The 13,840-nt window shown below is 42.0% G+C and overlaps 1 protein-coding gene across 1 annotated transcript in view; it reads right to left on the bottom strand.

Moving 5' to 3' along the window:
* Window positions 1-10,924: 10,924 nt before the first annotated feature.
* foxj1b (forkhead box J1b) overlaps window positions 10,925-13,840 on the bottom strand; it is a 4,446-nt gene continuing 1,530 nt past the window's right edge. Inside the window, exon 3 of the mRNA XM_035659504.1 lies at window positions 10,925-13,546. Coding sequence (XP_035515397.1) covers window positions 12,662-13,546 — 885 coding nt within the window. The 3' untranslated portion in view covers window positions 10,925-12,661. The remainder of the gene's footprint in view (window positions 13,547-13,840) is intronic.

Raw genomic sequence — 13,840 nt, 5'->3', positions numbered from 1 at the left:
AAAGTGCTTGGGTGCAGGTGCATCGCCAGTCTTTATATTAATGTAAAAAGATAAGCAACAAAAAAGAACAAAACATTACAGGGATCAGGAGCAGACAAGCAAGTACAAGTTTGTAGTGATCTAAACTTGACGTTTTCCTCTGCATTCAACGAGCAGTTAAAATAATAACATATCCAGTGAAATAGCTCAAACATCTGTCCAGTTAGACTTGACAGACCAATTTGGTAGCTCACATTCCATGGTTCATGTCCAGGTGTACATGATCCCTAGTATGAAGATTAGAGAACTAATGTCCCAATGAGGTTGTTTTTTAGTAAAATGTCTCCTACAATCTATTTGCTGTGTGTTGTCATGACATTTGGATAACAATTTAATCGGTTACCAAAAGGAAGAATGTAATAACTTTTGATTAAACTTCTTCCACATTCAGCAGGTCAAACATTAAAATTCTTCTTAATACTGGTTTTATGACCAATATTTCTAAAAAACAAGACTAATGACATTGCCATCAGCTGCAGCCGTCGAGCACTTCTGATTGAGAGTTATAGCTGCCTCCTTTACTGGCGTAAGACCTGTAAGTACTCTGCTTTATTTAGTGGCCGAAAGATGCTAAAGCAAAGTCTTTAGTCTGTGTTACTTCCTTACTGTTATCTTCCCCATTGTATAATGCAGGTAATTTTGCTTATGTTTTTTGGCCAATGTTCTCAATCCCAAAGCTGCTCAAATGCAAACGAATCTTCCATTATTCTCACCTCAACGTCTGTATGAGACTCCTTTTTAACACGCAGTTAACAGTAGTTGTGAAACGGACGCCCTGGGAATGAGCACAGGCTGGTGTTTGTATAGAAAATGTGCCGCTCACTGTGAGATAATTATTCAAGATTGTGGATCCGTTCATGCGTATGTCATGCAAACTCATTCTGAATTCAGATGGAATTTTTTTTACAAGTAATGCTATTCACTGCTGCATGTTCAAAAGTAGAATGATTGACCCAGGGGTGCACTACAGTTTCAGGCCACACTGAGGTTACATTTTGTCAGGCTACTAATTGGCCATGAAGGGCGCATTGCACCATTAGGGACAGCGTGTTTACTCTCACCTTGTTTTTTTGTCCCAAGTTATTCTGGTATTACCGCTAATAACTTTCTCTTAAATCTGTAATATACACACTTAATTCCATACCAGTGGCATCAGTTGAGTATAGTTCCATGATCTGTATCAGCTCTATTTATTTTATTTTCTAACCTTTTGTATCCTTTTGCATGTCATTAATTTATCATATTTTGTTACTTTACTTAACTTAGAGTAATTTAACTTAAAGTTTACATAATCATAATCTTTCCTGTGTTTCTTTGTTCATAGTGTCATATGCACATCTCCCCTTGTTACACCACTTCTGCCCCTATTTCCTTACTGATAGTGTCTCATTTTACTTCCAGCATTGGTCTCTCCAGTATCTTCCTTTCTCTCAATTGCCTCCTCTAACTCTCTCATTTTCCTCCGCTCTTATTTTCTCCCACTCATTTGCAACTCTCAGTCGTGCCTTCGCCCCGCGGTGCTGCCTCTCATCTTCGTCCACTCTGTCATGTCCGTGCTTATTTTTTTTTCTTAACCTCTCCCTCCATCTCCTTCTCCCTCTGAGTCTGTCTCTATCTCCTTCTCTCCTTGTTCTGTCGCTTTTTTCCCTTCACCTTTTCCCAGCAGAGTTCTTGGATCGGTTTGTTCTCCAGTGGCTAATTTGACTGTTCTACTTGCCAACCTAGCAGCGGGAGCTGTGTGTGTGTGTGTGTGCGTGCTGCACTTCTCCCCTGCCAGCTGCTGTTATACAACACTAGTTCTTGCCTCTACACACAAACACCTCACTTGCCAGCAAATAAGCACACACATGCACACACACAAAATCACAGCCTTAATATGGGCCATCATGTTTTTTTATCACTGTTTCATTCATGCAGTTGACTGTTTACATGGATGTGTGCAGGCTTTTGCTCTATCAGTATCCACTAGAACGATACTTTATGTTGTGTGTGTGATCTTAGTGAAAGTGAAGATGATGATCTGAGATTTAAACTGTATATATGTCTCCTCCTCCAGTGGCTCTCGACATGACAGACAGCCAGACGGGCGTGAAGTTAAAGCAAAACAGCAATTGGTTCCAGCGAGCAGAGTCTCATCAGCACATCAAGCGTAAGGTCCTTAAGTGGCTCTGAATAGAGGGGACCCACACAAATGAAATGCATATGTATCTAGCGACACAAATCACATGCAAATGCAGAGTTAAATACTGAAGGCCACACACAAATGCATATGCTGACAGCTCTCATCGTGATTTAATGGGACTGCTTTGAACTCGGAGAAGCAGAGCACATGATGTGCTAACAGACTGATGTGCTAAGCACATATCCGCACAGAGTGACACACATACACAAATACACACGGCTCATATGAGGCCGATACCTTACCTGTCAGAGGCAGGTGTGGTCTCCGAGGACCCAATCAGTTTTAATTAACCCCTTGTGGTGGAGGGGGGATGGGGGAGGGATGTGGGAGAGAGACGGGAGAGCAAGACTAGAGAACAAGACAAGCAGGGAAAGAGAAATTTCTGCTTGTCATTGCACGAGACATGGGTGAGAAATGGGAATTAAAAGAGAAAAAAGCTGAAAACAGCCATCTCTCCTTTGAAAATGTCATTGAGAGGAGGTTTAGAGGGTGATGTTCCGTACATCTTGTGGGCCTTCTCACATATCATATAAGCTAAAAGCTTAAAAAATGTCAACCGTAATATACATCAGGTGTTTTCAAGAGTACTCAACCATTGCATCTAGTATTACACTCCTACAACATTCTCAGTGTTTTGTGTAAAGCATATGAAATTGCAATCACACATCTCAACCCAAACACTTATCCTCAGAACTGTTCTGGCAGCTCCTGGTGGCTCAGCACCTTACTGCTTATTGCTTTAATCTGTTACCCGCATGCATCTTCCCTGATGATTGAAGAGAGCACAAAGGCACGGGGAGCTTCACACTGAAATAATGACAGCCGCTGTTTGTGTTGTGTCCTTTTCACACACCTCAAAGACACGCACCCTCACCAACACGTTGACCTCACATACATTATTTAAGAGTCGGTGGTTAGTGCAACCAAGGCCCGGTAGATAGGGTGTCGCTCCGTAGTCATCTTTATGTAATCAGAGGTGATTTCTTGAGGCCAGGATGAGGTCATGGCCAGTAAACAGACATTAGTTTACTGGTAATGTAAATCAGTTTCACAGCTCACAGAAACAGTTTACACAAAGGGTTGTGCCCCTCACATGTCAGTTCATGTTATTAATATTAGTTTTTCATTCTTATCATATACAATAAGGAGATATTCACTTGTCAACCTTACAAGCTTATGTGAGACAGCCGTGCATAATTGCATGTTTCTGTTCTGAAATTCATCACTTCACTGCACAGATAGAGGAAGGGTCTGAAATCCACTTATGTGCATGTATCCTGTATCTGTCTTTGTGTGTGTTTTGTCTGAGAACCCCTGCATGCGTTCATGGAAGTGTATGTGTGCTGTGCACAGCTCCCCCGGTGAGCCAAATGCTCCACTGCTTCACAAAGCAAATCGCAGCTAATCAAATAAGAGCCCTCAGCAGTGCGCAGACATAGGGAGAAGAATGGCTCAACTGTGTGTGTGTGTGTGTGTGTGTGTGTGTGTGTGTGTGTGTGTGTGCGTGTGCGTGTGCGTGTGCGTGTGTGTCTGGAGGAGGGGATGGTGGAGGCAGTCTAGTGGCTTCAAGAGGTCCTGGATAGTAGGCGGGGGTGGAACGACACACACACGCACCTGCACAACCTTGTACTGCTGTCAAAGACACACAAGAATTGATGCACACACTCATGCATCACACACACACACACAGAGATAGACATGTATCAAATACATACATGAAGCAGTCAAGGGAAAACAAATATATACAGTCTTTTGTTTTGTTGCTTTTCAGTACATTTTTTTGACTTTCTTGGTGTTTCGTAAGTGGCCTTGTGGGGGAAAAAATCAAATGCCAGTAGTAATATAGTAAAAGACTTTTCACTGAATCCAAGGTCTAACTGATGGCTGACTGCAGATAACATTTTGATATATTCCAACATAGCCATTTCATCTCTATATTGTAGATTCTTAAAGCCACTGGGAGAACTTCTGCAGTTGCCAGGGGTAACGTGGGAAAGATTGTGGAGTTTCTCAACTAATTTAAAACACATTTGAAAATAAAGTTTGATTAGACAATATGTATCCAATATCTTCTTGTATTGATTGACTTATGAAGAGAATAAACATCCATATAGGAATACAAATTGGTGTGATCTTTAGTAAATGTAATTTAATAGGTCTTCTTCACAGTACACACCTCCCACCAACATGAGACAGCTGTAATACCTTAAAGTCAGTTACCACTGAGATTGCATTAAAAAAGAGTTGAAAAAGTTAGCTAAAAGTTATTGATAAACAGTTGAAATGTATTGCTTCTGCCACTCAAAGAGGTACAAAAGCAAACCTGGCCATACAGACCTCTAAACACTAACAGTTCAATTGTATGATCATTAATATTGTCAGTATGTCAATTATGTAACGCTATCAATTGAAATCATTTGGAACATGACGTGGTGTAAATGAAAGGGTAGTTGAGTTCATTTGAAAGGGATGTGGACAGAAAAGAAGTAAACCTAGATGGCCAACAAGTTCTTGTCCATCTCAGACAGGACAGCACCAACATTCGGATGCCTCAGGACAAAAGGTTGCACATCGTAACTTGAACCACGGCGAGATACTTTGTGACCATGAAATCTGGAGCTCAGCAGTGACCTAACCAGGAGTTTCCTGGCTGAGAATCAGGCAGAGCAGCATGCCAGATTGAGGAGGTTGGTCCAGACTTGTTTTCTGTCTCTGCTCCTTGGCACCGTTATCGACGCTGTGTGAGTGGCACAGCTCCAGTGCTGTCCTGGCCCCCTTTTCTACACTCTCGTTCAGGCTCACCCTCCTGACATGCTGCCCTCTGGCTAGCCCTCCATGTGTGGGCATGAGTGTGTGCAAGCGTTTGACTGTGTGAGAGTGCGTGCAGTTGTATCTGTGTGCCTGAGTAATCTGGGACTTGTCCGAGTCTGTGCGTGTAATTGTCTCTATGCTATGTGTGCTTTGTGTGTATGTGTGGCAGCTGTGTGCCCTCCTCCTGTCTGCCTGTGGGACAATCAGCAGCCCCCTGCGACCACAGAGACCAAAGGCACAGGGCAAGAATGTCTTTCACTGACCAAGTTGTGGATGCCAAGATGCACACATACACGCACACACAAGACAAAAGGACACACACATATATGCTGATAGATAAAAGTGGCTTTATTATTTATCCATACAATTTTATTATGATTAATATTGTATTTATTTATTTATTTTGAAAGCCACATTTTTCCAGGCGAATGTTAATGGAGAATATACTCTTCAGGTCCACCAGCATTGAAAACAGCTAAATGAATTCATGTCATTGGCATTGTTCATCTTTGGTTTCACAGTGCTGGCCTGGGAAAGGAGAACTCAAAAAAGTAAAAAAACTAAGAAAGCTAATTCAGTTTATTAACCATGTGACTAGCAATTTTATTCTCACGGAACAAGTTACCTTTCATTTGTAATGAATTATACAAAATAATCGCAATTTTCACTTCCTTCCACAAAACCATTACCACATGCGTCACAATTTTGGACCAGTGTTTAGAATTTAGTTGTGTCTGCAGTGTAGTTGCTGATTGCAACACCCTCGCATCCCCCTCTTGTTTCAAGCATGTAGGAAAAACTACTGTACCCACAATATACGTGCAAATATCACGTTAGAAGAGAACGGCAAACAATAGGATATATGACACCCATCATCTCCTCAATGGAAATTAAGTAAGTGGTACACAGCCAACCTCCACAGCTAAATAATTCCCCTGACTGATGTGCTGATGTGCAGTGGACAGCACTGACAGTGTTTTCCACGATGTTGACCACACTCAAGTTCCTTATCTTAACTAGCAGCAGCACTGTCACTGAAAGTCTTCTGGTACAAGAAAGATGTAAAGGTCAAGCCCACATGGGATAGGCACTCTGAGTACTTAGGAGGATAACAGCCGTAATGGAAATGGTTTATGATGTTGCTGCACCCCGCAGCAAATGTCTAATCCTGAGTGTATGCTCCACAAGCTCTGGGGGGAATCGTTACAGAAACAGTGCAAAAAGAAAATTGGTACATAAAGAGAGAGTGACACATAAGCCCTGAACCCTCCTGTCAGGGTAAGAAAGAGCCACTTTGGCCTTAAAAAACCTCTATACGTATTCGTAATTGCCATCTGTGTGTGTGCAGTTGTGTTTGCCCTCATTTGCACACCTGCATTTGTCTGCGCTACATGCCCCGAATAAATAAAATTAGCACATCAAAACTGAGACAAAATCTAGAGGGTTTCTGTGTGGGTTCGTGTGGCGTTGGCAAATCGGAGATCCAGTCTTCATTAGTCATCACAGCATTCAGAAGAATAAAGGCTCTTCTCGACAAAATCTCCACTGACAAAGCTTTTGTTGAAGGGTAACGCTCGGAAACATTCAGTTTTTAGAGTAATGATCCTTTTTTTATTGTATGTAAACGCAGCCATGTGCACACTTTGACCAATTATGCAAGTAGGTAAAACCCTAATCTCTGTCAATAAAAGAAATCCTCCCCACCATATTCCGTCTCAGTCCTTTTATTCTAATTTACCATCCGCAGTTCCTTTCAAAATGGAACAGGCAATCTAAATGGAAACCTCATTAGCATTTCATACATAAACAACAGCCTTTTGGAAAGAGTATTTAGGTGTATTTCCTCCCGAAGTCCCTCCTCTTATGTCAGGCCAGTCTGGAGAGGCATTAATGGATGGTCAGACCACTGAATATCATTCCAGTCTTTTTCCCCTATCAATATGTGATGAGGGTTTGGAAACTAGAGATAGGCAATTTCCCGCCAGTTCAGAGAGGTAAAGGGTTACTCCTGCAGGTCCTTCCTTGTTTTGATTCAAGCACCAATGAGGAAATTGCATTTATCAGTGTGATCTAACACTTATTTGTACATGTAATCACTGACGCTCAGGGGTTCCTCAGGGGCTATAAAACAGGCTTAGGGCGTTTTCCCACTGCCACTTTTTGCTTTGTGCCACAATGAAGGATCTAATTAGTGAGGGACCCCCATCATGTGTCTTCTATTAGCTGCCCCCCGTAAAGAATAGATCTGTGGCTATCCCCAATAAATGAGGAGTTGAACCCTCTGTCTATGTCACGCTGGGAGAGGTGCTTCTTTGGCAAAGCTGGTTGACCCTGTTTATGCCTGACTCTAATCAGGAGCAGTACAGAGGTGGCCATGATGGCAATAAAACACCGAATACACCCTCTTCTTGTCTCTGTTTCTTGCTCTGCCCTCCTCTGTGTAACCCTCCCGAGCTAACGCACAAACACGATGCAGATCCCCCCAAGAGGGGCACCAAGGAGGAGGTATAAACCATTATAAGCCAGGTTAGCCTACAGTGACAGCCCAGCTTGTTCCTCCTTCTTTGAGCAGGTCCGCGTGCTGGGCAGTCCAAGCCTCTCATCCACCACGCTGAATAGAACCACGGGGCTCTGGCTCCACAGAGATAGCGTTATCTGGGCCGCCACGGGGCTCCGATCGCAGCCGTGTACACACACGCACAGGGGGCAGCGCACACATCAGCTTGAGTGCAGACAAAGAAACATGTGGACCAGCACAAACATTATGGGCATATAATGTAACCGCACATGTGCACACGGTCACAGACAAACAGAGACAAGTGTGAAAGTTCACACACATACATTTGGATACAATGGATGTCTCTATACCCTTCAAGTGATAGCGATGCTGATGTTTCTTCTTCAACTTTCCTCACTTTTACTGCAAATAGAAGTGACCTCTAGGCCTATAACTGGTATGAAATTACCTGCAACTGACACAGGATCAGGCTCTCTGTCAGCTGGAGTGATTTTCTCCACGCACAATGGTCAGTGGTCACACGCTTCGGCCTCGGCTCTGGCTGTAGTCCCTGCTGTTGTTAGGAATCTGAGTTATTCCACCCATTCCTGGAGATCTCCACACATGACCCTGTCGCTGCTGGGAGCCGTGAGCCAGAGGGACAGGGATAAGCCGCATTTCTCCCCTTTTCCTCCAACAATTTCAATTAAAAAGAGATTTGAGGTGGAAAAGCACATTTTCATACAGGGCATGCAAACACAGTCCTGGAAAAGGGTGAGAAAGTATGTGGTGGTAAGTTTCGAGGGCATTATCTAACAGCTATGAGACATGGCTGTTTTTGTGCGGACTGCACTGATAGATGCAGGGTCAATAACTTGGAGTAGGCCGTCCACGTGGGTGCATGGCCTTAAACTGGTTAGTTTTGGAGAGAAAGAAACACTGCATTCATGTGATAATAACACTGTCTCATTTCTATGATGCTTCCTCACTTCAACTGCACTCTTCCCATTCTGTTCCAATATAACACATATTTTAAAAGCTTTATGTAATCTTTCTTTAATTACCTTTGCACCAATAAATGTTTTCTAACAGTGCAGTGCATTTATTTTCCATAACAGTAATTTGGAATTGACGAAAGTGTTGATTAGAGTTGTTTGTCCTCTCATTAAACTGATTTGACCCTGAAGCACACAATCAAAAGTTATGATTAGCTGTAAAGAATGTGAACTTGAACCAAACTCAGACATAGTGATTGTACTTGGCATTGGCCCTGAGTTAACTTCTTGAACTTCTGGCCTCTCATGACCCTTGGGATCCTCAGGCAGAAATACTCCTGAATATTTCAGAGCCAAGGGCTCCACAGTTTAGGAATCCTGCCTGAGGACAATCATTCACATCACGTCTTAAACGCACCTTTAACACTGTGATCTTTGGCTTTTATTTACAGACTGCTTCTTATCTGATCTGATGTATATTTATTTATTTATTCTATTTCTTGAAACATTTGGATGGACATGATATTTGGTACAGACCTTTGTGATGGTGAATTTTAATCACTGTAATCCTTGACCTTTTTTCTTCCTTCATCAGTTGAAAAATGTTCTTATTTTCAAGGACAATGCACATTTCTCCAAATCACTGTAAATGCACCAGTGTTAGCCAAAACTCTAACTTTCAATTGCTGCCCTTTAACCAGATGTTAAATTCATCTCTAAAACAATAATAACACACACAATGTAAAATTGGAACAGGAGAAAGGAAAACATGAAGCAGCTGAACAGGATAAAAATAGGACAGCAAGCATCATGCAAAGTAAGGGATGTACAATGCAAGCAACTGATACAAATCAAGGTGAAGCAGACAATCAGTGCAGCCTCTCTGAGGTGCTAGCATGGCTGTACATTCTAAGCCAGGTTACTTTTAAGTTCTCACACTAACTGCTTGTTGCATATTGCAAATAATTAGTTCTTTTGTACAGAAATGTTTAGTGCTAATTAGCAATTGTTAGAATGCTACGCACTAAAGTAAGAGTGAATATGCAGGGGCAGATCCACAGGGCAGCTGCCACTCCTAAAAATGTCGTGCCACACCAGCTGCCACCCCAGTTTGGTGTCAAATGCTGTCAAATTTAATACATTCATTTAGATCAATTTTAAAAATAACATGTTAAAAAGACAGATATTAACACATATAATTTAATTATAAGTTATGGCCACATTTTAGACTGACTGGGAAAACGTCTGAAGATTTGGAAATAAAACAATCTGATTTCTAATGCCACCTTTATATATTTCTTCTTACTGTGTGCCACAATAATGGGGGCTTATCCAAGCAGATATCAGCATATATTTCTGGCACCCCTTTCCACCTCAGGTGAATATGGTAAACATTATACAGGCTTGGCATCAGAATGTTGATAAAATGTCATTGTGAGCATGTTAGTATTGATGTTAGCATTTAACACAAATCACCATACAGCCAGAGTACAGCCTCAGGGCCCCTGAGTCAGGAAGCTGCTCATTTGGCTGATGACTGTCTATCTTGTTCCCTTCTTTGTCTTGTTTGTGAAGACCAATGATTGAAATGTACCTTTTGTCGTTAATTTTATCTAATGTTCAAGCTTTTCTTCCTCAAATGCTTCACTTGCACCAAAAACCATTCTCTACTCAACAAGGTGATCATCATCTTGGGTGAAATACGCCTTTTTCACAGCAACCATTTCAACATAAAATAGTAGGGTAAACATAGGTGTTACCAATGATACTAATCAAGGTTCCATTCCGTTGAGGTCAGACGTTGTCTGTGTTCTGCCTCTGTGCATTCGGCTCACTGGAAAGGCTCTGCTACACTCACGTCAAATGGCTGCTGTGGAAAAAGTCAATCGTGAGTAGACCTTTTACATGGCAGACATTTTGTCTTGGCAGGAAAAGCCCAGGTGAAATAATTTCATTAATGATGGCTCAGTTACATAAAGTGTACCAGTAAGCAAGCATGCATCGATACAAGGACTTTAAAACTGGAGCATATCTTCTGTGAAAAAGTTATATTGCTGTCTCAAAAATGAGTTGAATACACACTTCTTTGAACTGTTATCAAATACATTTCAGGGTAAAGGTAGAATGAGTTATTTGGCTAATGTATCAAATTACATTATATAGTACAGCGGTTAATGCTATTATATCTACCCCCTGTATATTTGGAATACCAAGTGAGTCCAGACCTGTCTGTGCTGATTACTGATAAACCCGGACAGGCCTTTTTATCTCTTGATTGCACACACAGAGCTCTAACTCAAACAATAATCCTGACAACAACGCGCTCTATAATGTGTGGCGTTAACGACAAGTGAATGATACGTTTTTGTTATTGTTCTTTCTTTAATTGACACCATTTATTGCATCAAGGCATGATTGCATTTTTAAACAGCTTAAAAAAGTACAAATGAAAATAACATGGAAAGATCAAAGAGCTGGTATCAAACTTGATCAATATGATACAATAAGAAAATCTGGCCTTTAAGAGTTGAATTTATATGTACCTGCTCATCATTTGTCCCCTCAAACCAACAGAGTTATTAGGTTCTCAATCATTTTGAAATTCAGATTTGTGAAAACAAACCGTACAAATAAAAAAAGACATACACCAAAGTAATCAATAAGGACAAAGGGAAATCCATCACCCAGTGACAGAAAACACAACTCTCTTTTTTTTGTCATTAATCAACACAGAAACACCAATGAACTGCATATTCTTTATCAACAAATTTGGCGTAATATAATCAACAAATGCCCAGTTTTGTATATATTTGGAAAGAAAAAAAAAACTACATTGAAGCACAAAAAAAGTTGACTTATTGCGGTGTGGAGTTGATTGTTCAAAAAGAAACTGATATTGACAATTACAGCATATGCCTCACTTTCATTATGGTCAGTAAACTTTAGAAAACATCATTTTAATACAATAAAAAATAAAACTAAACATCCTGGAAAAAAAAGAAGCTGTTCTGCTTTCCTAAAACTGCTGCCTATCAAAGTGCATAATGTTCGATTTTCATGACTGACAAGAAGGCGATGGATTTCAGGCCTGCTCCTGTTTTTGCTTTGCAATACATAATTGTAGCAAACGGCAAATGTTCCTGCCTAGCTTCATGCTATATACTTTAGTGAATATATATTAAATTGACTATATAACAAAGTCATAAATGACTGATTTCTAATCTCTCAGACTATGAATTTAAAGTTCTCCATCCTGCTCTGATAGCTTCGCCTCTCATCATCACACAACATAGACTGAGATGAATGGCTGATTTCACTGCATGTTAGTAAAAAAATTTTTTAATGCTAATGTAGCAAAATAGAATCCTGCACGTCTTCTCAGTCCCGTAGTGACAGTGCTTGCTTGTGGAGAGTGCTTTGAAGGAGGGTGCTTGGGGTTTCTTCTGTCATTGTCACGATTAAAATCAAAAACCCCGGAGAGACGGATAGCTGCAGTTCAGTCCAGTTCCAGCACTCATTTGAACACATTCTCTTATTACCAGCTGCCTGACATTTGAGCTGTTATAGTTTTATACTTTAAAGGATAATCATTTGTCCTGTTTTCTGCACACAGGCAGCTTTTCACCCCTTCTTCTTTCTGAAGAAACCATTTGCTGTCATTCATTCTATCCCTTGCAGTCAGTCCACATGAAACTTTAATTTGGTTTATAGAAGTTTCTCTGTTGTATTGTCATTCATTGTGCCTGATGTATCAGTGTTGTGTCATGTTACACACTGCTTCCTATCAATCACCTGACACCCTCATGAAGAAATGGGAGTCTAAGCCAGGAAATAATCCCTTACAGGGTTTATAGTCAGATCAAAGTCTTTTTTAGCTGGGTTCACAGTTCCAGTTCAAGATAAGTTTGACATGATCAGGTTTGTACTTTGAAGAGGACACGTAAATGTTACAAAAAATAAATTACAAATGCAGAGTATTGCAGAATGATTGGAGGGAATGCAGATGGAACCGGGATGTAGTTCTAACCGTCCTATTGATTATCCTTTTGGGGGTAATATAGAGTTGGACCAGTAATCAGAGATGTTCCAGGCATTGGGTGTAAATATTTAGGAGTCAATGAGGTTTGTGGTCAAAGGTCACAGATAGGCCTCCACTCGTTCCCACGGCTGCATGTCTGTGAAGAAGCCCTCGCACAGGCCAAAGCCCTGATCCAGAGTCAGAGGAATCGCCTGCGCCTCTTCTTTGATCACCTCCCAGGGCTGCAGCACCGTCTCCTCGGGCTGCTCCGAGAACAGCGAGGAGGCCTCGTCGAACTGCTGCAGGTGGTGGTGGTGGCTTTGGAGCAGCTGATCCTGGTCCAGCTGCTGCTGCGGGTGCTGCTGCGGCACGTGGAGCTCTCCCATGTTGACCGTGCAGTCCATGGAAGCGGCGGCGCTCAGCTCCATGTAACCGTAGGACTGATGATGGTTCAGGTGCTGACTCTGACCCATGATGTCCCCTCCTCCGCACCACCTCCCCAAGGCCGCCGAGTGCTGCCTCCCCTGCATGGAGACCTCCATCTCGCAGCCCAGGGAGCTCAGCGCCGTGTTGATGTCCAAATCCTCGAAGGTGCTACAGTTCCCGCTGAGGACATCATCGAACACGGACGCCAGGTCAAAGTCCCCCCTCAGGATGTCTGCTTTGTGGGCTTCTGTCCCCAAAAGAGGAGACTCAGTCGCCCTCATCGCCTTGCTGTTGTTTTTAGAGGGCAGATGCTTTCGTTTGCCACCCACCCCTTGGTAAGGGAAGCCATTTTGGGTGCTTTGATAACCCTGAACCAGTTTGCTCTGTCTATGGGTGCCACTGCTGCTGCTGTTATTGTAGTGGTTAGCAGACATCCTCCTGCGTTTAAAGATGCCATTGACGAACATGTCAGCATACTGTGGATCAATTTGCCAAAAGCCCCCCTTCCCTGGCTCGTCTTTCTGTCTGGGGACCTTCTTGAAACACTTGTTGAGGGACAGGTTGTGACGAATCGAGTTCTGTAACAAAAGACACACAAAAAAAAAGGATAATTAACAGGATCCCATTGGCATTGAGCAAATTTGAGTTAGTCATGCAAAAACTGAATGTGCCAGTTTGTCTTTGTAAGGGAGAAGAGAAGAGAGAAGGAGGAGGAGAAGGAGAGGGGGGGGGCATTGTTGTTGTTTGTATAGGAAAGCAAATGTACCTAATGAGGCTTTCTAGTAGCAGGCAGCTCTGTGCATTTCAAACATGATCAGCTGTGCTTAGCTGCCATCTCTCTCAGGAGCCCTCATTAACACACACACACACAC

Source organism: Morone saxatilis, unplaced genomic scaffold, assembly GCF_004916995.1.
Source record: "Morone saxatilis isolate NCDOM2014 unplaced genomic scaffold, NCSU_SB_2.0 Contig1, whole genome shotgun sequence".
In the NCBI taxonomy this organism is placed as follows: Eukaryota; Metazoa; Chordata; class Actinopteri; family Moronidae; genus Morone; species Morone saxatilis.
The sequence above is the reverse complement of the archived record's forward strand: the minus strand, read 5'-3'. Positions and strand labels throughout refer to the sequence as shown.